Source organism: Lodderomyces beijingensis (genome assembly GCF_963989305.1).
Source record: "Lodderomyces beijingensis strain CBS 14171 genome assembly, chromosome: 8".
In the NCBI taxonomy this organism is placed as follows: Eukaryota; Fungi; Ascomycota; class Pichiomycetes; order Serinales; family Debaryomycetaceae; genus Lodderomyces; species Lodderomyces beijingensis.
In genome coordinates this window covers 792,195-816,820 of record NC_089977.1, presented here as the reverse complement: position 1 = coordinate 816,820, position 24,626 = coordinate 792,195, and the positions used below count along the sequence as shown (strand labels likewise).

The following is a 24,626-nucleotide window of genomic DNA, read 5'->3' as shown; positions in this document are numbered from 1 at the left end:
TGAATTCGCCTTATTCGGTTGAGAGTTGAAATATGAAGTTTTCAGTGCTCGCTCCAGTCGCTGCTGCCGCCCTTGTTGGCACTACCGAAGCCTTGAACTTCAAGAATCCTTTCAAGGATGTGCAACAGCTGCCATTCAAGTTGGACTACCACTATGACAAGGTTGCTTCCAGGTTGTCGCATTTGCTCAAGGAGGAGACGACCAACGAGTTTTTCGCCAAAGTGGCCAGGGTTGTCAATGAGCCGCTCGAGACATTGAGCCATGAAACCAAGCAGATTTGGCAGGACTTGGTGTTGAACTCCAAGAGCTTTGGCGACTTGCAGTTGACCATGCCCGGTAAAAGCAATGTGCAGAAGCAGCAGTTTGACTGCCACGTGACCGACGGCAAGTTGCCCAACCACGGCTTGAGAGTCAAGTCCACCCCCGCGTCGCTCGGTGTAGACTCGGTGAAGCAATATTCCGGTTACTTGGACGTGGACGACGAAGATAAGCACTTCTTCTTTTGGGCGTTTGAAAGCAGAAACGACCCCAAACGGGACCCCGTTATCTTGTGGTTGAATGGCGGTCCCGGCTGTTCTTCGGCCACGGGGTTGTTTTTCGAGTTGGGGCCCTCGTCGATCAACAAGAGCTTGCAGCCCGTCCACAACCCATACAGCTGGAACAACAATGCCACTGTCATCTTTTTGGACCAACCCGTCAATGTTGGCTACTCGTATTCGTCTAAATCGGTCTCCAACACCGTTGCTGCCGGCAAGGATGTCTACGCCTTTTTGGAATTGTTCTTTAAGCAGTTTCCCGAGTATGCCCAGTTGGATTTCCACATTGCTGGTGAATCTTATGCTGGCCACTATATTCCCGTGTTTGCCAGTGAAATCTTGACCCACCCTGAACGTTCGTTTAATTTGACTTCGGTCTTGATTGGTAATGGTTTAACTGACCCATTGGTGCAATATGAATACTATGAGCCAATGGCGTGTGGCTTGGGTGGAGAGCCCGCAGTGTTGGATGAAGACGAATGCCAATCCATGAGCGATGCAATTCCAAGATGTCTTTCGCTCATTAAAGGATGCTATGAATCAGAGTCAGTTTGGTCGTGCGTGCCAGCCACCATCTACTGCAACAATGCCGAAATGGGTCCATACCAGAGATCGGGCCGTAACGTTTACGATATCCGTACCATGTGCGAAGGAGGCTCGTTGTGTTACACCCAATTGGAATATATCGACTCGTACATGAACAAGCCAGAAGTGCAAAAGGCCTTGGGAGCAGAAGTTTCCAACTTTGAATCCTGTAACTTCGATGTCAACCGCAACTTTATGTTTGCTGGGGACTGGATGAAACCTTATCAAAAGAATGTCATTGATTTGTTGGAGAAGGAGTTGCCCGTGTTGATTTACGCAGGTGACAAGGACTTTATCTGCAACTGGCTTGGTAACCAAGCATGGGCCAACGAGTTGCAATGGTCTGGCTCAAAGGGCTTCCAAAGCGCGGAAGAGAAAGACTGGACTGTGAACAAGAAGGCTGCTGGTAAGTCCAAAAACTACAAAAATTTCACCTTTTTGAGAGTTTACGGCGGTGGCCACATGGTTCCTTACGACCAACCAGAAAACGCGTTGGACATGGTGAACAGATGGGTTTCTGGAGACTACAAATTTTGAAAAAAAAACAAAAAAAAAAAACAAAGACAAAACAAAGACAAAACAAAGAGCGGTAGTGGTGAAATCGATATAAATATATACTCATTTTTTAGACAGGTAAAGAACGTTGACTTTTGATCTGTCATGATCTGCTCTGATTTTCAGGAGTGGAAATCTCTCTCGCCCATCGTTTTGAACTCCCGCTTACGACACCATACCTGGTGTACATTTTAAGCATTACTTGGTTTGCAGAACCCAGCCATGACAGGAGGAGAGTAACACTTTCATAGTCACCACTGTTGGTCCGAGCTTTCGCACGGCATTGCTACGATTTGGTGGTTGGAGTTCTCCACAAACCAAAGAACAACCGCTTCCAATTAAAAAAAAAAAAAAAAGGAAAATACAAAGAATTGGACCATCCACGGAGCCCACTTTAGTCACAAGACGCTTCATTTGATCTCACCAGACCAACCAATACAAACCATACTTTCTATATATTTACATCTACGTATGTTCAAGAAGGGGTGTTTCTTCCAATCGCTTCGTTTAGGAAAGTAATCTGGTGGTTGCGAGACATTCGCACTTTTTTTGGCTCCTTCACACAAAGCCAAATTGCTGCATCCAGGCGATTCCAAAACAATTGCAAAAATTCCCCGAGATGTAATCAAGGAAATAGGCGATGGATGTTCCATATTCCATGCACTAACCACTTATCGACGGCAGCGAATGTCATCGAGAGTTAGAATATAGATACCCATATACCTATATGTATATATTATATGGTGTTTGTCGCTAAGTATTGCTCTTCTTTTTTTTTTTTTTTCCTTTTCGTTGACGATCAATGTTAACCACCACAGTTGGATAACCTTCTCCAAGCATCAACATATCCCAACTCCTTGAGCAGCTCGATATAGATCCATCACCGAGTTCAGCACGGATTGTCCTTTTTTTTTCATTCCTTTCATTTTCTTTTTCTTCTTGATCCATGGGACTGACACCGAGATGAAAGTGCGGCAGATTCAATACATAACCACAAGCATATCGTCGGCCCTCGCCATAGCCCTGGGGGTATTGGTGATACTTCGAAGCAGGACAGAATTGTACCATCTAATGCATGCCATAGCTGCGTTTGTTCTACCGCTGTCATACATTCCATGCCTTTTACTCACGAATCCAGTCACCATCGTCATCCAGGCCTCAGTTTCCATCTTTTACATAGTATCTGGCATACTATTGATCCTCCTCTGGCCCTACGACGTGGTCACCATCTTGTTTGCCACAAGCATCGTGTTTGCAACTGCTTCCTTTGCCTCGCTTCTACCACGCTCACTCTTCACATATGAGCCCACAGACGAGGAGATGAGAATTGCAAAAAAGCCCTCTGATGCCACGTTGATCGAGCAGATGTACGCGTTTGACACGGCAATGCCAAAGCAAAAACAAGCAAACAAGGAACCCGGTTTTGCCTACCCGACTGGATTGGATTTGCAAACAAACATCGGTTCACAAAAGATGGCAACAGGTCGCCCATTTGGGAATGATAACAATGATCACAATGATGATAATGCAAGACGGCCTTCCAAACCCAGCAGTATACCCGGTAGCCTAACCAGCTTTCATGCCCCAGATTATGAATGCACCAAACAAATCCTCGAAAAGCAACGATTGCAGCTCATTGATCGTGAAAAACAATTCATCTCAAACATCAGTGAATCCTTGTTGCCGGCAGTTTTGAAAACGTGCAACAAGGCAAGCACCGTGGAGGACTATACTGCAGACTTGCTCGAGTTGCAACAAGTCACGGGGTTCCAACTGGACATCACGCCGTCAATCACAGCATTTCATGGTTATAGCTTGCAACAATACAGCAAGACCAAATTCCACTCGGGCTACAACATTTCTCCTCAAAAGAGCAGAATCCTGCTCGAGCCCAGTTTTGATAAACAAGATGACGGTGATGGGGGGTATCACCAAAGTGCACTTCTGCCCGTGGAGACACCAAATGAAAACTCGGATGCACAGAGCCAACTAACACATAGCTGCAGTGCTCCATCGTTGCAAACTTTCCGCAAAGAGAGCAACAACTCAGTGTCAAGTCCCGCCCCGTCAGAAGACCACTTGCCACAAGTAGACGAGGTCCAGCCTGAGCCCTCGACACCGCTCGGGAATCTCACCCCTGATTTTGCAAGCAAGAATGGCTCAGCGATACGCAGGCTTTTCCAAAGTGGCAGCCCCAAAAAAGTGTTTCGATCCAAAACCATGGAGTTCTCCAGTCTCCATCACAAGCACTCGACTTCGATGATCTCCAACACGCAATCGCTCAAGTCGGCGTTTTCATCGCGATCCAAACCCTCGTCACCACGAAAATTGAAGTCTTTTCTCAAGATCCATAAACATAGTCTGAGCGTCCCCAACCTTGCAGCATGGTCGCCCACGCACATCCTCACTCCATCGGAGTCCTCAACGAACTACCACTTCCCAACGTCGTCGTCGTCGCCCCAACATACCATCTTCCCTCACTCGGTGCACTCCCTGCGCCAGATCGAGCCCATTGACCTCTGGGACGTCAACACCGTGAATTACGACTACGATGCTACGGAAGCTGTGGCCCATGAACGGAGTGGCAATTTGGTTGTAGTTCCCGCGAGACCCGCGGAGGGCGAATCCAGAGTCAGCTCTTTACCTAGTCAAGTGATTGGAGAGTACGATCGAGAAAAATGGAACACCATCAAACAGTTGGCTCAAGCTCAAGAAGATGAGCTAAATTAAAAAAAAAAAACTGCATCGCTGAGCTCCCCAAAAGCTCAATACTTATCTATAACCTTTCTCCATAATATATTTCGGCTAGCTCAAAAAACACTACTTTCGTTTCTGGGATTCATCAAGATCCTCTTCAGTCTCGTCCTGTCCTCCTCTAGTAGATGTTTTGTCTCTATAAAGCGTCATCTTCCCTTACAAAGTTCGTCCTTGTCCCTCTCTGGCTCATCGGAGTAATGCTCTTTTTTTTTGATTTGTATTTTTCTGGTGGGGGGAGGAGGTTTAAAAATGTTGCAATTTTCACTTCTTCTTTTTGGTTTCATACCAATAGAATCATCATCATCAAGAGGCAACAAGAAGAGGCAGAGATGGATGACTTGTTTGATGTGTTTGACGAAGCGCCGCAGACAGTTCCACCAAAGATAGAAGAAAGTGAGGAAGCACACCAGAACGGAACCAGCAAGAAAAGAACTCGTGAAGATCAAGTAAGCGATGAGCAAGACCATCCATCGCCATCACCATCACCATCACCATCATCCGAAGCTAAAGCAAACGGAAAGAAAGCAAAGCATCAAGACAAAATCAAACCCGTGGTCTTTGACTCGGTGGAAATAGAAGCGTCGAGGGAAGTTGACGCGGCGGGGGGTTTCCAGCAAACTACAGACGATGCAAACACCAAGTTGAAGTTGAGACACCAGGTCAGGCATCAAGTTGCCGTGCCGCCAGGATACCCCTATGTACCGATCAGTGAACACAAACGCCAAAACGAAGCAAGAACGTATCCATTCACGTTGGACCCTTTCCAAGATACCGCTATTTCGTGCATCGATCGAAGTGAAAGTGTTTTGGTTTCAGCTCACACATCAGCAGGCAAAACTGTTGTTGCAGAATATGCAATTGCACAGTCACTTCGAGAAAAGCAACGAGTGATATACACCTCCCCAATAAAGGCGTTGTCGAACCAAAAATATCGAGAGTTGCAAGCTGATTTCGGCGATGTGGGGCTAATGACGGGTGACGTGACCATTAACCCAGATGCCGGTTGCTTGGTGATGACCACCGAGATTTTGCGAAGTATGCTCTACCGAGGCTCCGAGGTGATGCGAGAAGTTGCCTGGGTGATATTCGATGAAGTCCACTACATGAGGGATAAATCAAGAGGTGTCGTTTGGGAGGAAACCATGATCTTGTTGCCTGATAAAGTCCACTATGTCTTTTTGTCAGCTACGATACCGAACGCCATGGAGTTTGCAGAGTGGATAGTCAAGATCCACAACCAGCCGTGCCATGTTGTTTACACTGATTTCAGACCGACCCCTTTGCAGCATTATTTGTTCCCCGCTGGTGGCGATGGTATTCATTTGGTTGTCGATGAAAAGGGTACTTTTAGAGAAGAAAACTTCCAAAAGGCCATGACCACCATTGGTGATAACCAGGGAGACGATCCAGCTGCTGCCCCTGGAAATGACAGGGGAAAGGGGGGCGGCCAAGCACGAGCAGGTAAGAAAGGGCAAAGTTTCAAAGGCGGAAACAAGGATGGCAAAACCGATATTTACAAAATCGTCAAGATGATCTACCAAAAGAAATTCAACCCCGTGATTGTCTTTTCCTTTTCCAAAAGAGATTGCGAGGCGTTGGCATTGAAGATGTCGAAATTGGACTTCAATAGCGATGAAGAACGAGCAGCATTGACCAAGATTTATGAAAATGCCATCAGCTTGCTCCCAGAGAACGACAAGGAGTTGCCCCAGATTAAAAATATACTACCCTTGTTGAAAAGAGGCATCGGGATCCACCACTCGGGGTTGTTGCCGATCTTGAAGGAGATTATCGAGATTTTGTTCCAGGAAGGGTTTTTAAAAGTGCTTTTTGCCACGGAAACTTTTTCCATTGGTCTCAATATGCCCGCCAAGACTGTTGTTTTCACCTCTGTTCGTAAGTGGGACGGTGTCGGGTTCAGGTGGGTCTCGGGAGGAGAATATATTCAAATGTCCGGGCGTGCAGGTAGAAGAGGCTTGGATGACAGAGGCATCGTCATTATGATGATTGATGAAAAAATGGAGCCCCAAGTGGCCAAGGGTATGGTTAAAGGTCAAGCAGACAGGCTAGACTCGGCGTTCCACTTGGGTTACAATATGATTCTCAACTTGATGCGAGTCGAAGGCATCTCGCCCGAGTATATGTTGGAGAGTTCCTTTTACCAGTTCCAAAACGCAGCTAGCGTACCTGAGTTGGAAAGAAAACAAAATGTGTTGAAAGCAGAGATTGAAGATGTCCATATTGACGATGAGGCGACTGTTAAGGACTACTACGACCTTCTGCAGCAGCTAGACAAGTACAATGCTGATTTGAGAAAAGTCATCACTCACCCGGGGCATATCCTCCCTTTTATCCAGGACGGTAGAGTAGTAAAGATCAAAATTGGACAAGACGATTATGGGTGGGGGATGGTTACCAACTTTGCCAAGAGACAACCGGGAAGATTCCAAAAACAAGAATTCACAGCGCACGAGTCGTATGTGGTGAATGTGTTTGTTTGCACCATGTTTGTTGACTCTCCAGTTAACCTCATCAAACCTTTCAATCCTGTTCTCCCATCGGGTATCAGACCAGCAGGTCCCGGGGAAAAGGCAAGAGCCGAGTTTATTCCAATAACTTTGGACTCGATTGAAAAAATCAGTAGTGTGCGGTTAAAAGTCCCCGACGATTACAAGAGTGCCCAGGCAAAGAGAACATTGGTGAAAACAATGAAGGACCTCCCCAAGAGGCTCAAAGATGGGATCCCCTTGATGGACCCCGTTGCCAGCATGAAAATCGATGATGACGATTTCAAGACCTTGTTGAGAAAGATTGACGTGATTGAGTCGAAACTATCGAGCAACCCCTTGCACGACACGGCTAGGTTACCGGACTTGTACAAGAAGTACTCGCACAAGGCCGAGATTGAAAAAAGATTGAAGGATTTGCTGGCGAAAATTCTAGAAGCCGAGGCCGTGATACAGCTCGATGATCTCCGGCATAGAAAAAGAGTGTTGCGTAGATTGGGGTTCACGACTCAAAATGACATTATTGAGTTGAAGGGAAGAGTAGCGTGTGAAATCAGCACGGGAGATGAGCTTCTCTTGACCGAGCTCATCTTTAATGGTAACTTCAACGACCTATCAAGCGAGCAAGCAGCGGCTTTGCTTTCGTGTTTTGTTTTCCAAGAACGAGCCAAAGAATCGCCTCGCTTGAAACCAGAATTGGCCGAGCCTTTAAAATCAATGCAAGAAATGGCATCCAAGATTGCCAAAGTATCGCGAGAATGCAAGATTGATATCCTCGAGAAGGACTATGTTGAGTCGTTTAGACCCGAGCTCATGGAAGTGGTCTTTGCGTGGTGCAAGGGTGCTACATTTACGCAAATCTGCAAGATGACTGACGTTTACGAAGGTTCTTTGATTCGAATGTTTAGAAGGTTAGAAGAGTTGATCCGCCAGTTAGCCCAGGCCGCCAAGGCTATAGGAAATAATCAACTCCAAGAGAAGATGGAAAGGCTGTTGGAGTTGGTCCATAGAGACATAGTTTCTGCTGGATCCTTGTACTTGTAAAAAAGCACCAATTAAATACAAACGCATAAACGTTTCCATCTTGAAAAGACTGCCGTACTCGGGCGGACATGTAACCTCTGTTGAGTTGTCTCTTGTTCTGGTTCTTCAAGATGACAAAGGGTCCTTCTGGCACCACCGTATAAATATCGTGGGTCACGTGCACCACCCCCAGATTGATCAAAAGTGGCAGTGATTCAATTTTATATTGCGCCTCCGAAATGACCCTCAGGTTAAAGACCACCCAAATCATACACCCAATCCACTACGAACAACGAGTTCACACAACAATAACAAGATCTGCACTGCAATGCTGGCCAAGAGGATGTTGGAACTGGGGGAAGTTGAGCTTCTCTTTTGCAAATCCAAAGTATACCTTCACCCCACACCTTCGAGAAAGGATAATATAGTCGGTTTTCTAACGTTATCAAGGAGTGCCAACTCCTCCAATTTGGAAATCGTTGTTGCATTCACTCCCGAGTCGCAATTGAGCAAAGAAGAGTTGGTCGTTTACAATAAAGCCGACACGGAGATTGTTGACTTGCAATTGAGCTCATTGAAGTACAACAAGCAGGGGAAAGCACCCAGTGCAAGAATAGTCTCCAAGCCCAGTGCCTCGCTTTTGTCTTCGTACGCCTTCACGACGGCATTATCGTACATCTACAGCATACAGTTTAGAAACCCAAGCCATGGGTATTGGTTCGGGTCCATTGTGATCAACACCCAGGACGGCAATAAGCTCCCCATTCTTTTCTTCCACGACGATGAGTCTGCATCGACACTCAAGAACCAGAAACTTCAAAACAAGCAGTTTGACCCGTTTGGCTCTGATGGCGAGATGTACTGGGGTGCCATGGATTTCTTGAAGGTTTTAAAGAGTCTAGTCAATGTGCAGAAATCGACAATTGAACCCACCGTGTATCTCGTCAACCCGGTATCTGACGACTTGCGGAATTTTGCCCCTTTCAAGAGTAAACCTGAAAAGAAGCCAGAGTCCGACAATGAGTTCAAGTTACCGGACGTGGGCAAGATGTTTGCCACGGCGAAATGGAAAGTCTTGGAAACAGTGGCTACTTTTTCGGCACGTACAAAGAACCAAGTGCTCGATTTCGTCGAGGATAATGCGCCTGCGCCATTGAAAGAGATCATGAACCAACCAGAAGTGGTCAAGATTGGCGACGAGTTTGACTCGGCACGAGTCTACTTGGCTAAATGGGCGCAGCAAGTTAAAGAGGAAGCCGAACTGAGTTCATCAAAATATATGTTGGATGATGAACTTTACAAGACCTTGAATCGAGAATTGGGTTCTAATGAGTTGTTGACCCAGGAGGAAATAAGCCGCACCTTGAGAAGAGACCCCATTGAAAGACCAGAATGGGATGGGTTTTTCGATTACACGGGACGGTTGTGCATCACGGTAGAAGAAGTCAAGAGCAGGATTTTCCATGGAGGATTAGCTCCCGACGTGAGACCAGAGGCATGGTTGTTTCTTTTAGGCGTGTACCCGTGGGACTCATCTGCTGAAGAGCGTGAAGTGTTGAAACAGTCTTATACAACGAGATACGAAGAATTAAAGTTGAAATGGTTGGAAGACGAAGACAAGAGAAGCACGGAATTTTGGAAGGATCAAAAGTTTAGAATTGAAAAAGACGTGAACCGAACCGATCGAAACTTGGAGATGTTTAAAAACCCAAGCAAGAAGCCACAGGTGACTGCTGCTTCAACTTCTTCTTCTTCTTCTCCTCCTCCTCAGGATGAATCCGTTGCTGATGCAGCTAATGCAGGTGAAGACAGCGAGCCGGAGACTCCCGATGAAGACGAACTCGACGACGAGTTTGACGTGTCAAACATTCGCAACCCGCATTTGTTCACCATGCGAGAAATCCTCATCACCTACAACGAGTACAATGTCAACCTCGGCTACATTCAAGGCATGACCGATTTGCTCTCGCCGCTATACGTTACAATTCAAGACGAAGTGCTCACATTCTGGAGCTTTGCCCATTTTATGGAGAGGATGGAACGCAATTTTGTCCGCGACCAATCCGGAATGCGAAAGCAAATGGTGACACTCAACAAGCTTCTCCAGTTCATGCTACCCAACTTGTACAAGCATTTGGAAGTATGTCAAAGCAACGACTTGTTTTTCTTCTTCCGGATGTTGCTAGTCTGGTTCAAGCGCGAGCTTTCATGGGACCAAACGTTGCAACTTTGGGAGATCTTCTTTACCGACTACTACTCGTCGCAATTCCACTTGTTCTTCGCGTTGGCCATCTTGAGCGAGAATGAGCGCATCGTGATTCAGAACTTGAAGCAGTTTGACGAGGTGCTCAAGTTCTTCAACGACTTGCTGGGCCATTTGAAGTTGGAAAAGTTGCTTGTGCGCAGCGAGCTTCTCTATTTGAAAATGAAGAGGATGTTGGATCTCATTGATCGCGAGAATGGTTTGAAAGGTTCGAGCGAGGCTTCGGATGATATCGGTGAGGACTTGAGACAGTTGATGAGCAGAGAATTGGTTATTCAGAAAGAGGTTGAAAGACCCGAGGGTGTCGGCGGTGGCTAAATCATCTCTTTTCTTTTCTTTACCTTTTCTTTTCGTTATAATGGAGTAGGGGCGTTTTCACTTGTTTAGATTTTTTTAGTTTTTACTTTTGGTTTTAAATGGATACTTGAAATTGCACACTCCTATTTTCATTCGTAAAACTAGTTTTAAATCTGAGACTCTGGGGAAGAATCTCAGAAGTCGTTCCATTTACATCTTAAATAACAAGTATAAATTTCTATTCAAGCAATCAGATGGCATTACCGATGAAATCACGCGCAAGAGTAAACAACCCCAACGCGTTACTCCACGCCGTGAACGTCAAAGTCGGACCCTCGACTCTAACGTCCCCTTTTCTGCCAAACCAGACTCTGCCACCATAAGGTTTCTGCGAAGTTTGAACCAAGGCATCCTTTTTATCGGAGTACGGAGGATATCTAGACTTGATAACCCAGTCATTCCACAAATATTGTTCCATCACCGTGCGCTCATGCGAGAGCTCTCGGAATGAAAATTGTCCATGATATGCGCCATACCCACTCGAGCCCACACCTCCAAAGGGCGCATTATGGAGCGCGATATGCATGAGGACGTCGTTGATGACCAACCCGCCTGAGCGGATGGTGGACTTGATGGTCTTGATAGCGGGGTTCTTGTCCAGGGAGGTGGCGCCGCAGGTGAATACGTACAATGCCAAGGGTGTGTCGCAATTCTTGACTACTTGCAGACATGCGTCATTCAAGTTTGAATAGGTCACGATGGGCAAGACGGGGCCAAAGATTTCCCTCGCCATGCTCGAGTCGTCCCAGGTGGCGTTATCAATCACCGTGGGCGGGATGAACCTCGAAGCGGCGTCGGATTTGGGGGAGCCACCGGTGACAACGTTGCCTTTGGTGGCCTCGATCATCTTGATCAAGTTTTGGAATGCACGGTCATGGATAAGATGGGTAAACTGCGGGTCGTTCTTGGTCAAGCCAGGGTAGAATTCCTCGGTCAAGATTTTCTTTAAGGTGGCGACAAACTGCGAGTGCAAGTGCTCGGGGACAAGCACATAATCTACTCCGATACAAGTTTGACCCGCGTTAGTGAATCTGCCCCAGGCGATTCTTCTTGCAATGACGGCTAGGTCTTTGGGCTCGGCGTCTTCCAAGATGATGGCGGGGGATTTACCACCCAACTCCAAGATCACGGGGGTCAAGGTCTCGGCGGCCTTGCGAGCAATCACCTTGCCCACAGTCTCACTGCCGGTGAAGATGATTTTGTCAACTTTTTGGTCCAACAATGCGGTAGTTTCAGCAATGGCCCCGTTAACGACAAAGAAAATGTCCTTATCTAAAGCCTGCGTCACGACCCTGGTGAATGCTTTGGTAAAGTTGGGAGTCAACTCCGATTGCTTTAAAACCACGGCATTTCCAGCAGCAATGGCGCCGACAATGGGGGAAATCGAGACAAAGAAGGGGTAGTTGTACGCGGCAATGACCAAAACCACCCCCAAGGGGATCCTTTCGACATAGATGGGGTTTGTTGACAAGTTCAACGGGAGGTCGCTCACAGGTTCCGGCTTGGCCCACTTGTGCAATTGCGACATGATATAAACCAATTCATTCAACCCAGTTAAAATCTCGTAGTTTCTAGTCTCGGATGGGATTCTATCGAAATCCTGGTTCAAGGCGGACACGAGTTCTTGTTCGTTCTTTTTGATGGCAAAATAAAGGTTTCTCAATTGGTTCAACCTGAATTGGATAGAGTGGGTCTTTCCCGAGCGGAACCCCTGAGTGACACGAGCAACACCGGGCTCGATGTCAGCGACATTGGTGTAGAATGAAGTGTCGATTGCAGTTTGCGCGGTTTTGGTGGTGGCTTCTTCTCTCTCAACGAGAACCGCGCTTTCCTCTGGCTTCTGAGAACCGTTCAAAGTGCTGGAAGTGGCTTTTTCAGCCATCTTGTCTCTAGTGTTATTGCTGGTCAGGGACTGCTGGCTCTTGACCGAGGCCGGCGACGCACGTCTGGATTTCGACCTAGAAGGAGACTCGGGGCTACTAGATCTTCCGCTCAAAGGGTCGGGGATCTCTTGTAGCTTAGGGGTGGCAATTGTTGATTTGGAGGCCTTGGTCGATCTGGGAGACGATTTCTTGTAAATGGGTTTGATGGGCGTGTTGGGGAGTTTGGAATTGGTATTGTTCATTTAATTATAACTCAAGAGGGGGGGACGAATGATGCCAGGAAATAGCCTTAGCCTTAATCTATATATATATCTTTGGATAGAACCACGATAATAGATATACCAGGAGAAAAGTTATCGATTGTTCAGTTCTTGTTGGAAAAGACGGAGAACAGGGGGGGGGGGGTTTCGAGGGTCAACGATTGTCCTGTGAATTTTGCAATTCCTTTCTTTCAACACCAACAATAGGGCCAAAAGTTTTGGTAGGGTAAAGAGGCCAGAGGTGTGGAGGACATATTTCTCCGTTACGATGTCCTACAACCCCACAGTTTTCAACAATTCGGGAGCTTCGTTGAGGATATCGTCTTGCTACAAAGTTGGGGGGGTACTCTGAGTACTCCGAGACCTCTTCCAAAGCTGGCATTTGCACGGAGGCAGGTCCTCGGGGGGTCAAAGAAAGCACCCAGGAAGAGACGGCCAGTGGATAATTTCTGAATTGCAAATTTATCCGCAATTTTTATTTTTCACCTTCTGTTGGTTTGACAGACGGAGTTAATGTCCACCAACGCCAACAACGCCATCGCCAACGCCATTCGTTTGCACGGGGTAGACCTTGCAGGAAGGCGAATACCAAAGGGCCCCAGGGCCGCCCGCGGGTGTGCAAAATCCCGACGGAGATTCCGACGGGAAAAGCATTCGGGGCCATGGGTGTTTTCGAGTGAGTTTCAGCTGAATCCAAGCAGAATTTTGTTGAAATCGTGAAACCCCAAGCTTTTGAGGGTGAATTTGAGAATACTTATTTCCACATTTGCTCTTCTGCTTTTTGACCACCACACCATCCCAGCTTTTCAATAATTATGTTCCCCGTTCCCATCAGTGCTAGTGATGAAACTCAGAAAAACCGTCCCCGAGAGAGTTCCAATATAGCATGAGATAGCTGCAAACTGGTTTTAAACACTGTGTACATAACAATAAGCAGAGTTTGCCTTGACACTGGAAAGTCCTTTGTAGTGTAATGGCTATCACGGTTCGCTTTCACCGAGCAGATCGGGGTTCGATTCCCCGCAAGGGAGCTTGCTTTTTTTTTTTTTTTTTTGTTGCAACTATCAAATGGTTCTATACTCTCTAGATGACGCATGAAGCTGATTGAGGTGCTTTTCGGTCTGGAACACTCCCGCCCAGTTCAAGGTTGCCCATACACGCACCATGCTCTTCCTTTCTGCTAGCTAGAGACTTCCGACGCTGGATCCAGACATGCGCTGCTGGTAAAAACTCACCACGTGACGCTTACCGGCTCAGGAGGGATGCCAAGTGCCAATCTTGCGAAATAAAGATTAAACGACCCAGCTGACCACATCAGGGGGTTAATAGCAAACGGCTCGAGAGACGGGACCCACGTGGGTCCTCTCCTCCCGCTGATGGTCCCTGATGAGTGAACAGTTTGCAACTAAAGTTGCAAAAGAAACAGAGGAACAATATAAAGTTGAGGTTACTTAGCAAGACAAGAAAAGTTGGTTGCAATTTATCCTTTATTTTTCGCAGCCTCAGGCTTTTTTTTTTTTTTTTAAACAGAACCAACCATTCCAGTGGGTTTCACCGCCTTGCGCTTAAAAAAAAAAAACCGTACTTGAGTTGAAATTTTTCTTCAAGTGGCTCTTACTCCCCTTCTTCCCCAGTCCAGTCCAGTGGAAGGACTAAAGATTGAATCTGGAGAACTAGTGGGAATTTTTGGAACATATCACACTTTTTTTTTTTTTTTTTTTTTTTTGACATCCAGTCGAGTCCCGTGAGCAGAGTTTATGTTCTACTTTGCTTTACCTCGCCAACGGCCGTTCGCTATTTCCTTTGCTTTTTCCTTTCCCATTTGCGTCCCCTTCCAAGCAATAGCTGCCAACGTGCTCGTAAAACCCAATCGCAGAACACAGAACCCTTTAGATCGGAAATTCATCGAGTCTTGGCCATCGTGCAAAAACCTTTCTACGGATCTTATTTAAATTCTGCGGTGCTTTGCATATACGAAAGAACAAGCTGGAGCGGCTCTAACCCATCTCCGATGTTCATCAACACGTTGGCACCAGTAGCTCCCAAATTGGATACATAGACAGTGGGGGGGGAGAACAAGAAAAAATAAAGGTTTTGCAAGTCAAAACCTTTCACCCAAAGTGGGCCGAATTGAAGAAAGAGCCATGGACTCCTAAATAACGAGGCTAACCTTATCAGACGTTCGTTGGTTAAACATCAAGAATTTCTTGACCGGTTAAGCAACCCTGGACCCTTAGATGCCTTTTCAACGCAACTTGTTTCCTTTCTTTTTGTTTTTTCAATGTGAAAGTCCACTCTTCGTACAGTCCCACCAGCAACCGTATCTCTTCTCTAACTAGAGGGCGCAGTGTAATCGCAATGCAATTGCTCTCTTGGGTCTTCTGGCAAAATTGTGAAAATTTTTGCATCTCTCAAGATTGCAAAAAAAAAAAAAAAAAAAAAAAAAAAAGACAAAATCTAAACCCGTGGTGCTATTGGTAATGTGGTGGACTTTTGCTTCATACTGTACCATCGTATCCTTCATTCCAAACACTGGCACACACACACTCTCAAACAGAGAGACGGCAGTTGGAAGTTGGTCAAGTATAAAAGGGGACGGCCTTTCCCTTCTGTTCGAGCGGCTTTCTACTGGTATTCCTCTTCTCTCACCACCAAACTTCACCCTCATTCGGAAAATAATAACCATTTTTGATCACCTAGGTAGATAAACCAAGATCATCAAGTGAACTTCAACTTCAAACCTCTTTTTCCCCACGTAAGTTCACATTTTTATTCTTTTCAAGATATCGTCCTCATCTGAATCCGTTAAAATAAAGTCTTCTTCTGAGTTAACTGAAAAACAAATCAAAGATGAACAGATCCTTAGTCAAGAAGATGAAATTCAAGGCGGTCAAAAACAATCGGAAGGTTTAAATCTACAGCAAGACCACCACAGCAATGTGAATTCGGAAAATCTGGTTGACGCCTATCGGTTGTCTGCTGCTGACGTTGCCCAGTTACTTGCTGTCGACATCAACCATGGGCTCACTGATGCTCAAGTCGACGCCAAACTCGACGAGTTTGGCACCAATACCTTGGGCGAAGCCGACAAGATCTCGTACACCAAGATCTTGGCCCACCAGGTCTTTAATGCCATGATCTTGGTCTTGATCATCTCGATGATCATCGCTTTGGCGATTCGAGACTGGATTTCCGGTGGAGTCATTGGATTCGTCATTGGTATCAATGTCGTCGTTGGCTTCATTCAAGAGTTCAAAGCCGAGAAAACCATGGACTCGTTGAGAAGCTTGAGCTCGCCCGAGGCTAGAGTCAGGAGAAACGGCGAAGACATCACGATCCCCGCGGACCAAGTTGTTCCTGGAGATTTGGTCCACATCAAAGTAGGCGACACTGTGCCTGCAGATTTGAGATTGATTGAAGTTATGAATTTGGAAACGGAAGAGGCCTTGCTTACTGGTGAGTCCTTGCCCGTGCAAAAGATCCCCGATGTTGTATTTCGCGACTTGAACACGCCCGTCCCCGTTGGTGATCGTATCAACTTGGCCTTTTCCTCATCGGTTGTTTCCAAAGGTCGAGGCACGGGAATCGCGTTTCTGACTGGTCTAAACACGGAAATTGGACAAATTGCTCAATCTCTTAGAGGTAACAATGGCATTATTCAAAAAGTGGATCGTTCCAACGGGAAACCAACTTTCAAGGACTATGCGCGTGCCTTTTTTGGCACTATTTGGAACGTCGTTGGCAATGTTCTTGGTGTTACAGTGGGCACCCCTTTGCAGAGGAGATTGGCATGGTTGGCGATATTGCTATTCTGGGTCGCTGTCGTGTTTGCCATTGTCGTGATGGGTTCGCAAAAGATGAATGTCAACAGACAAGTGGCAATTTACGCCATCTGTGTTGCCTTGTCCATGATCCCATCCTCCTTGATTGTGGTGTTGACCATTACAATGGCCATTGGTGCCCAAGTCATGGTGTCCAAAAATGTCATTGTGCGGAAATTGGACTCGTTGGAAGCACTCGGTGGTATCAATGACATTTGCTCAGACAAGACAGGTACATTGACCTTGGGCAAGATGATTGCTAAAAAAGTTTGGATCCCGAGCGTTGGAACATTGGTTGTTGAAAACACCAACGAGCCCTATAACCCAACTGCCGGCGACGTTCGATTTGCACCTTGTTCCCCCTTGTTTGTTAAGCAAACCGATGAAGAAGTCGACTTTAATCGTACTTGTCCTCAGCCGATGCCGGAAGGAATAAAGCAGTGGCTCATATCGGCCACGTTGGCCAACATTGCCACCGTTAACCAATCTACAGATGAAGAAACGGGAGAGATTGAATGGAATGCACACGGCGATGCCACTGAGATTGCCATCCAGGTATTCACAACTAGATTAAACTATGCAAGAGAAACCATTGTTGGTGAACTTGAACACTTGGCTGAGTTTCCCTTTGACTCGTCAATCAAGAGAATGTCTGCAATCTACAAGGATAGAAAAACGGGTGTCCAGACTGTTTATACCAAGGGTGCAGTTGAGCGAGTTTTGGGCTTGTGCAACACTTGGTATGGCCAAGGCGAAGCAGACTCTAGAGAGTTGCAACCTTTAACCGCGGCAGACGTTGAAATTATTGAGGAAAACATGGCCGCGTTGTCATCTCAGGGTTTAAGAGTCTTGGCGTTTGCAACAAGAACCGTCGATTCTGATTCTGGTTCTGAAATCGAGTCACGTGAAAAAGTCGAGTCGAATTTGACGTTTTTGGGGTTGATTGGTATTTACGATCCACCAAGACCCGAGTCTCGTGTTTCCGTGAAGAAATGTCACCGAGCCGGTATCAACGTGCACATGCTTACGGGTGACCACCCGGGAACAGCACGCGCCATAGCTCAGGAAGTGGGAATCTTGCCCCACAATTTGTACCACTACAGTCAAGACGTGGTTGACGTGATGGTGATGACAGCTAGTGAATTCGATGCGTTGTCGGATGACGAGATTGACAATCTCCCAGTGTTACCCTTGGTGATTGCCCGGTGTGCTCCTCAAACCAAAGTGCGCATGATTGATGCCTTGCACAGAAGAAAGAAATTCGTGGCCATGACTGGTGATGGTGTCAATGACTCGCCCTCGTTGAAGAAAGCCGACGTTGGTATCGCCATGGGTCTCAATGGATCCGACGTTGCGAAAGACGCCTCCGACATTGTCCTTACCGATGACAACTTTGCCTCGATCTTGAATGCCATTGAAGAAGGTAGGAGAATGTCTTCCAACATCCAGAAATTCGTGTTGCAATTGTTGGCTGAAAACGTGGCCCAGGCAATTTACTTGATGGTGGGTCTAGTATTCATGGACGAGCAAGGCTATAGTGTCTTCCCCTTGTCACCAGTGGAAGTTCTTTGGATCATTGTCGTCACCTCGTGTTTCCCCGCCATGGGCTTGGGCCAAGAAAAAGCTCAACACGACATTTTGGAGCAACCGCCAAACAAGACCATATTCACTTGGGAAGTGATGATTGATATGTTTGCTTACGGGATCTGGATGGCGGCATGTTGCCTCGCTTGCTTTGTCGTTATCGTTTACGGTAAAGGCGATGGATACTTGGGAACCAACTGTAACTCCGAGTCCAACAACAGCGGCTGTGATTTGGTTTTCCAAGGCCGTAGTGGTGCATTTGCTGCTTTCACTTGGTGCGCTTTGCTCTTGGCTTGGGAGTGCATCAATTTGAAATTATCCTTTTTCAACATGGCACCCGCTGACCCGGAAGACGAGGAGCAAAAGAACTGGTTTATCAGATTAGCTCATACGTTATGGGAGAACCAGTTCTTGTTCTGGTCGATTATCTTGGGTTTTGCAACCGTGTTCCCCGTGGTTTACATCCCGGTGATCAACAACAAGGTCTTCCTCCATGGACCCATTGGATACGAATGGGGCGTGGCAGTCGCGTTCACGGTGGCCTTTTTGATTGGTGCCGAAGCTTGGAAATGGTTCAAGAGGATCTACTGGAGAAAAGTAGTTGTCAAGAACCCCGAATATGAATTGGAGAGGAACGATCCATTTGAAAAGTATGCCTCGTTCAGTAAAGCCAACACCATGGAGGTTTGAACACAGCCGTCAAATTTTCGCTTGATTCCTTTTCACCTGGGCAAAATTTCTTTGCTTTGCTTTGCTTTGCTTTGCTTCGCTTTTTCTTTTATCTGTCGTCTAGAGTATCGAGGCATGCCTTTCAGCATGGTTCTCAATTTTTTTTATACATCAAGTGTCCTTTTTTTATGATATTGAATAGCTTAGTATCCATTTTTTTACATATACATACGGTTTTTTTTTATCTTTTCAATTACCAGACTTGGACGTAGTAGTTGAGCAATGAGCTGGGCTGTAGAGTAGGAGAATCTTGATGATGATGGGGAGATTCGAGACAAAGGGCAACACTATCAAACAGAAACGTGGAGCAAAAAAATCACCGTTCCCATTTTTTACTTCTTTTGCAACAAATACAAGCACCACGTTGAGCTGCTTTACAAGGCTGCCATCGCCAAGAGTATAGAGGGTTTCAACTGATAGCGGGATGGGATAATCCCAGATCTCATCCTCCCCACCCATCCCCACTCGACGTTGAATTAAGAGCTGGATGTATCGTGTCGCAGGGGCCCACACTCACATGTTTCAACTCGTGGAAAAATTGATACTCAACTGCATTCGGCAATCAGGTCCGCGTCATTTCGAACGTCTTGGACATCCGGCCTGGTCTTCGGTTGGGAAGAACCCCACAATTTTCACTTAGGCGTGACGTGGTGTGATGTGGGTGTGTTTTGAAGTGGAGGGTTTTCGCCACTTTGATATATACATAATAAACAGTGGAGAAACACGTCCTCCCCCACCCCCACCTCACTTCTGCTTCCACGATTCAATATTTGTTATCAATGGACCTCAAAAGATATGAAAAATTACGATGGGGTCACATCTTGAACCAAAGATTTACATCGGAACTTGCATAATCTTGCAACTTTTCGTATCCCCTGTTTTGTGCGATTGCTTAGCGGGCTTGAAATCTCACCCTTACAGGGAGAATACCCACCATAGAACGTTGAAAATATGGGGTCTGTTGGATCTTATCTTTGTTTGAGTTCGCTATCTAAGCTAAACAGAAGCGATATGAACCAGATATGCACACACATATTTATAAATATATATAAAGGAGATTGGAAGGGTTAAATTTATGAGGAAAAGATTAGGTGAGGCAACTCGGCAATCCCTTCAATAATAGCCTAGACTAAATACATTATCACTCATTTTTATCCCTTCCATCATGGTTTCGTTCGAACAGTTTTTAATTCAAGATCCACTTGACAATTACGGAGACAGAGAGCTCTACAACACCAAGTTCAAACCCCTCATTGAGGCCTACAACAAAAGGTTGGAAGAAAGCATCTTGGACGAGTACAAGATCACCTTGCCCAAATCGAGAGACGAATTGATTGCAGAACAATTTGACGCTGTTGACTATTTGTACTCTGCTAAATTATTATCCGAGAGAGAGTTTGAAATCACCGATACTTCGGCTACGGAGATTGTCGCCAAGATTGCCGCCGGTGAATGGACTGCTGTTGAGGTTTTTACTGCTTATGCTAAGCGTGCCACTATTGCTCACCAATTCACCAACTGCGCTCACGAGTTGTTCACTCAAGAAGGTTTGGAAAGAGCCAAGGAGTTGGATGCTTACCAGAAGGAAAACGACGGCAAGACCGTTGGTCCATTACATGGTTTGCCAATCTCGCTTAAGGAGTTTGTGAGTCTTGAAGGTAAAATCACCCATGGTGGCTATGCTGCTTTTGTTGAAAATGTCGCCGAGAAGGATTCGGTTACTGCTCACATCTTGAGAAAATTGGGTGCCGTGTTCTACATTAGAACAACCCAGCCATTGACGCTTATGCAGTTGGACTCGGAAAACAACTACAGTGGCTTCACCAAGAACCCATTCAATTTGTTGTTATCCAGTGGTGGTTCTTCCTCGGGTGAAGGTGCCGTTGTGTCATTTGGCGGCTCTACCTTGGGTGTAGGGTCCGATATTGGTGGATCTATTAGATCTCCAGCGGCATTTTCAGGCTGTCATGGTTTCAGACCAACAACCAGAAGAATTTCCAACCTTGGCAACGTTGCCAACTATTCTGGCCAAGAATCAGTTTCCCCAGTGACTGGCCCTTTGGCTAGGTCAGTTGCCGACCTTGAATTGTTTATGAAAGCTTACATCAACTCGGGTAAACCATGGGATATGGACACGTGGTCACTTCCTAAATTGTGGAAAGATGTTGCCAAACCAGATGTAAAGCAATTGACCATTGCCGTTGTTAAAGATGACGGCTTGGTGAGAGTCTCGCCTCCGATTAGAAGAGCATTAGCCGAGGTTGTTGCTAAATTGGAAGCCGCGGGCGTCAAAATCATCGAATTGAAGCAAAAGAACTCCAAGTTGGCCTATGAAACCGTGCACAAGATGTACTGCTGCGACGGAAACTACGAAAGTAGATCATTGATTGCTAAATCCGGTGAGCCAATTCCAAGATTGACACAATGGAGTTTGAACTATGGTGAAGGTGCCAAGATGTACAACTGTGCTGAAAACAGACAGTTGAACATGATAAGAGACGACTTGAGAAACGAATATAACGACTACTTTGTGGCCAACAATGTGGATTTCATCTTGTCGCCAGCTTACAACAACGTTGCTCCCCACTCGGGTGAGATTTACAACTGGTCCTACACCTCCATCTTTAACATTTTGGACTTGCCAACTTTGGCTTTCCAAACTGGGTTGAAACAAGACCCCGAGTTGGACGTCTGGACCGAGGAGGACAAGAACTACACCTACAGATCTGACTTGGAGCAGTTGGAGAACGAAAACTACAAGCCTGATGAGTTTAAAGGCGCACCTATTGCCTTGCAGTTGAGTGCTAGAAGATACTTTGACGAAGAGCTTCTTGCAGCTGGTAAGGCCATCATTGATGATATTTTAAAAGTTGATCTTTTCAAACACTGAGCTGTTAATAAACTTTATCAAGATTCTTAGATAGTGTCGAAATAATAAAAATTGAATAAATAAAAAAAACAAGTAGGAAACCCAAATGAGTTTGACGGTGTAAAACGAAAAGAAAAAAATAAAAAAGAGGGCAATTGCTCTCAGTAGTATTCTCACTAATACCTCTTGGATGCTGGCCTTTGACGTCCTAGGACAGTCTCTGGCGGTGAAAGCTAAAGACATCAAAAGATAGAGGACCAAACCAACAACATCCCCATCCTCTCCTCCTCCATTGTTCCTTATCTTTTGAAAAATTGGACCGAGATACTCGCAAGGTTTTTTCTTAAACAAATTAAGAAAGACAAATGAAGTGCCGCTAGTACAACTCTCTCTTATTCTTACCATCTCCCCCTCATCCGACCCGTATATGCCTATCCGATACGCAGCACAGTGAGCAGAGAGGGGGCCTGTGGGGGGAGGTCAAGGGTCAAGGGTCAGGGGGGGGGGGGGGGGGGGGGTTGGATTGGGGCCCATGCTTCGACAAGAGTTAAGGGAGCCACAGCTGGTAGCGGGCCCATCGAAAAGTGGGGGTTCCCCGTTCGGCTCGCGATAAAAATAATTCCGTCTTGATGAACACACAGGTGATGAAAATTATTCATCCAGCTGCATTTTGCCCGTCGATGGCGCTGGCATTTGCCGAGTTGTTGTTGATGATGGTGAGCAGTAGTAGTATGGCGGACTCACATGTATGCGTATGCGCTAGCGGCTTTGCGTATCCGCACTTTGTCTCTTGTTGGCTCTTGTTGTCCTTCTCTCCAACTTTCTGTATCCGGGAATCGACATGCGCTTAATTTGCAGAATTTGTAATCAAGCTTCACTAGTAAGAGGAAAACGCAATTAATTTCCAACGATTTCTTTGACCTTTTTTTTTTGGTTGGAGGGTTTATAAGTTGAAGGATCCTCTTGTTCATCTCTTTTCCAACAGAATCCACCACTCGTTGCCCTTTTGGACTTTTGAAATCTCTGTTTTCAAAACTCCCCCCCCCCCCAAAATTTCCAAAAAGATAAAAAAACAATGTCAGCTGACGCTCTTTTCGAAGCACACCTCACCAAGGAGGACTTTGCCGGTTATGAGGATGCCGACAAGTTCAAAGAGTATATCCCCAAGTTGGAGGCCTACAGAAAGAGATTAGCAGATGCGGTCCCAGCAGAAATCACGGCCACTTTACCCAAAGCCGTGGAGGAATTACAAAAGGAGCAATTCAACGCGGTGGACTATCTATACAAGGAAAAATTACTCACGCCTCAAGAGTTTGAATACACAGATGCACCAGTCAAGACCTTGTTAGCCAAGATTGCCTCTGGGGAATGGACCGCAGTCGACACCTACAAGGCATTTGCCAAGCGTGCCCTTTTGGCCCACGCTTTCACAAACTGTGCTATGGAGTTTATGCTCGATGACGGTTTGCAAAAAGCCGAGGAATTAGACGCATACTACAAGGAACACGGCAAAACCGTGGGCCCATTACACGGGCTCCCCGTTTCCCTTAAAGAGCACATCAACTACAAGGGCCACATCACCCATGCCAGTTTTGTTTCCAACATCGACAACATTGCCGAAGAAAGCTCCGTTAGTGTTCAACTCTTGGGTAAATTGGGAGCTATCTTTTACGTTAGAACCAACCAACCTCAAACTCTTATGCATTTGGACTCGCAAAACAACTATACCGGTTTGACTAAATGTCCTTACAACTTGTTATTATCGAGTGGTGGTTCCTCTTCTGGTGAAGGCGCCATTTGCGCTTATGGTGGTAGCGTTGTTGGCATCGGCTCGGATATCGGCGGCTCAATTAGAGCACCAGCTGCTTACTCGGGATGCCATGGGTTGAGACCAACTACAAAGAGAATCTCGTTGTTGGGTGGTGTTTCTGCTCTTGGAGGACAAGAATCCGTCCCCGCCGTTGCTGGGCCCATGGCTAGATCAATTGACGCCATCGAGCTTTGGATGAAACACTACATCAACGATGGTAAGCCTTGGGACTACGATCCCTGGGCCAACAGAATCCCTTGGAGAGAGGTTGAAGTGCCAAAAGCCGAGGATCTCACCATTGCCGTGATTAGAGACGACGGATTGGTGAGAGTCTCGCCTCCAATTAGACGTGGGTTGGACCAAGTTGTCGAGAAATTGAAAGCAGCCGGCGTCAAGATCCTTGAGTTTACGCCCCCAAAAACCGATGTTGCTTACCAAACTATCAACAAGATGTACAACTGTGATGGTAACTACATGCAAGGTAGCTATTTGAAGAAAAGTGGTGAGCCCTTGGCCAAGTTGACCAAGTGGAACTTGAACTATGGTGATGGCGCCAAGATGTACAATGTCGCCGAGAACAGACAGTTGAACATGACGAGAGACAATTTGAGAAACGAATATAACGACTACTTTGTGGCCAACAATGTGGATTTCGTCTTGTCGCCAGCTTACAACAACGTTGCCCCTCACTCTGAAGAAGTCTACAACTGGTCCTACACTGCATTGTGGAACATTTTGGACTTTCCAACCATGTCTTTCCAAACTGGGTTGAAACAAGACCCCGAGTTGGACGTCTGGACCGAGGAGGACAAGAACTACACCTACAGATCTGACTTGGAGCAGTTGGAGAACGAAAACTACAAGCCTGATGAGTTTAAAGGCGCACCTATTGCCTTGCAGTTGACTGGTAGAAGATACTTTGACGAAGAGGTTGTTGCTGCTAGTAAGCTTATAGTTGACGACATCTTGAAGGTGGATTTGCTCAAGAACTAGGTCTAGATGAACAATTAATACTACTATTACTAGATAGAGTTAGAATAGAGTTAGAACTGAACAGATTTAATGATTCCCATTTCCTTACAACTCT

General features: G+C 46.1%; 8 protein-coding genes across 8 annotated transcripts; 7 read left to right on the top strand and 1 right to left on the bottom strand. All coding sequences in view use genetic code 12, as the record gives it.

The window, feature by feature from the left end:
• Positions 1 to 32: 32 nt before the first annotated feature.
• On the top strand, positions 33 to 1,658 carry LODBEIA_P60800 (uncharacterized protein; the record flags this gene model as incomplete). Its single annotated transcript, XM_066976484.1, has 1 exon — positions 33 to 1,658. The coding sequence occupies one exon, from the start codon at positions 33 to 35 to the stop codon at positions 1,656 to 1,658; it is 1,626 nt and encodes a 541-aa protein (XP_066833018.1).
• Positions 1,659 to 2,639: 981 nt separating this feature from the next.
• LODBEIA_P60790 (uncharacterized protein) lies at positions 2,640 to 4,406 on the top strand (the record flags this gene model as incomplete). The annotated part of the gene is made up of 1 exon (XM_066976482.1): positions 2,640 to 4,406. The coding sequence occupies one exon, from the start codon at positions 2,640 to 2,642 to the stop codon at positions 4,404 to 4,406; it is 1,767 nt and encodes a 588-aa protein (XP_066833017.1).
• Positions 4,407 to 4,762: 356 nt separating this feature from the next.
• LODBEIA_P60780 (uncharacterized protein) lies at positions 4,763 to 7,984 on the top strand (the record flags this gene model as incomplete). Its single annotated transcript, XM_066976481.1, has 1 exon — positions 4,763 to 7,984. The coding sequence occupies one exon, from the start codon at positions 4,763 to 4,765 to the stop codon at positions 7,982 to 7,984; it is 3,222 nt and encodes a 1,073-aa protein (XP_066833016.1).
• Positions 7,985 to 8,291: 307 nt separating this feature from the next.
• LODBEIA_P60770 (uncharacterized protein) lies at positions 8,292 to 10,544 on the top strand (the record flags this gene model as incomplete). Its single annotated transcript, XM_066976480.1, has 1 exon — positions 8,292 to 10,544. The coding sequence occupies one exon, from the start codon at positions 8,292 to 8,294 to the stop codon at positions 10,542 to 10,544; it is 2,253 nt and encodes a 750-aa protein (XP_066833015.1).
• Positions 10,545 to 10,773: 229 nt separating this feature from the next.
• On the bottom strand, positions 10,774 to 12,708 carry LODBEIA_P60760 (uncharacterized protein; the record flags this gene model as incomplete). The annotated part of the gene is made up of 1 exon (XM_066976479.1): positions 10,774 to 12,708. The coding sequence occupies one exon, from the start codon at positions 12,706 to 12,708 to the stop codon at positions 10,774 to 10,776; it is 1,935 nt and encodes a 644-aa protein (XP_066833014.1).
• A 1,404-nt stretch (positions 12,709 to 14,112) lies between these two features.
• Positions 14,113 to 18,821, top strand: LODBEIA_P60750 (uncharacterized protein; the record flags this gene model as incomplete). The annotated part of the gene is made up of 2 exons (XM_066976478.1): positions 14,113 to 14,172; positions 15,543 to 18,821. 2 exons carry the CDS (start codon positions 14,113 to 14,115, stop codon positions 18,819 to 18,821), a joined length of 3,339 nt encoding a protein of 1,112 aa, XP_066833013.1.
• A 1,204-nt stretch (positions 18,822 to 20,025) lies between these two features.
• On the top strand, positions 20,026 to 21,750 carry LODBEIA_P60740 (uncharacterized protein; the record flags this gene model as incomplete). The annotated part of the gene is made up of 1 exon (XM_066976477.1): positions 20,026 to 21,750. The coding sequence occupies one exon, from the start codon at positions 20,026 to 20,028 to the stop codon at positions 21,748 to 21,750; it is 1,725 nt and encodes a 574-aa protein (XP_066833012.1).
• Positions 21,751 to 22,804: 1,054 nt separating this feature from the next.
• LODBEIA_P60730 (uncharacterized protein) lies at positions 22,805 to 24,532 on the top strand (the record flags this gene model as incomplete). Its single annotated transcript, XM_066976476.1, has 1 exon — positions 22,805 to 24,532. The coding sequence occupies one exon, from the start codon at positions 22,805 to 22,807 to the stop codon at positions 24,530 to 24,532; it is 1,728 nt and encodes a 575-aa protein (XP_066833011.1).
• Positions 24,533 to 24,626: the final 94 nt, after the last annotated feature.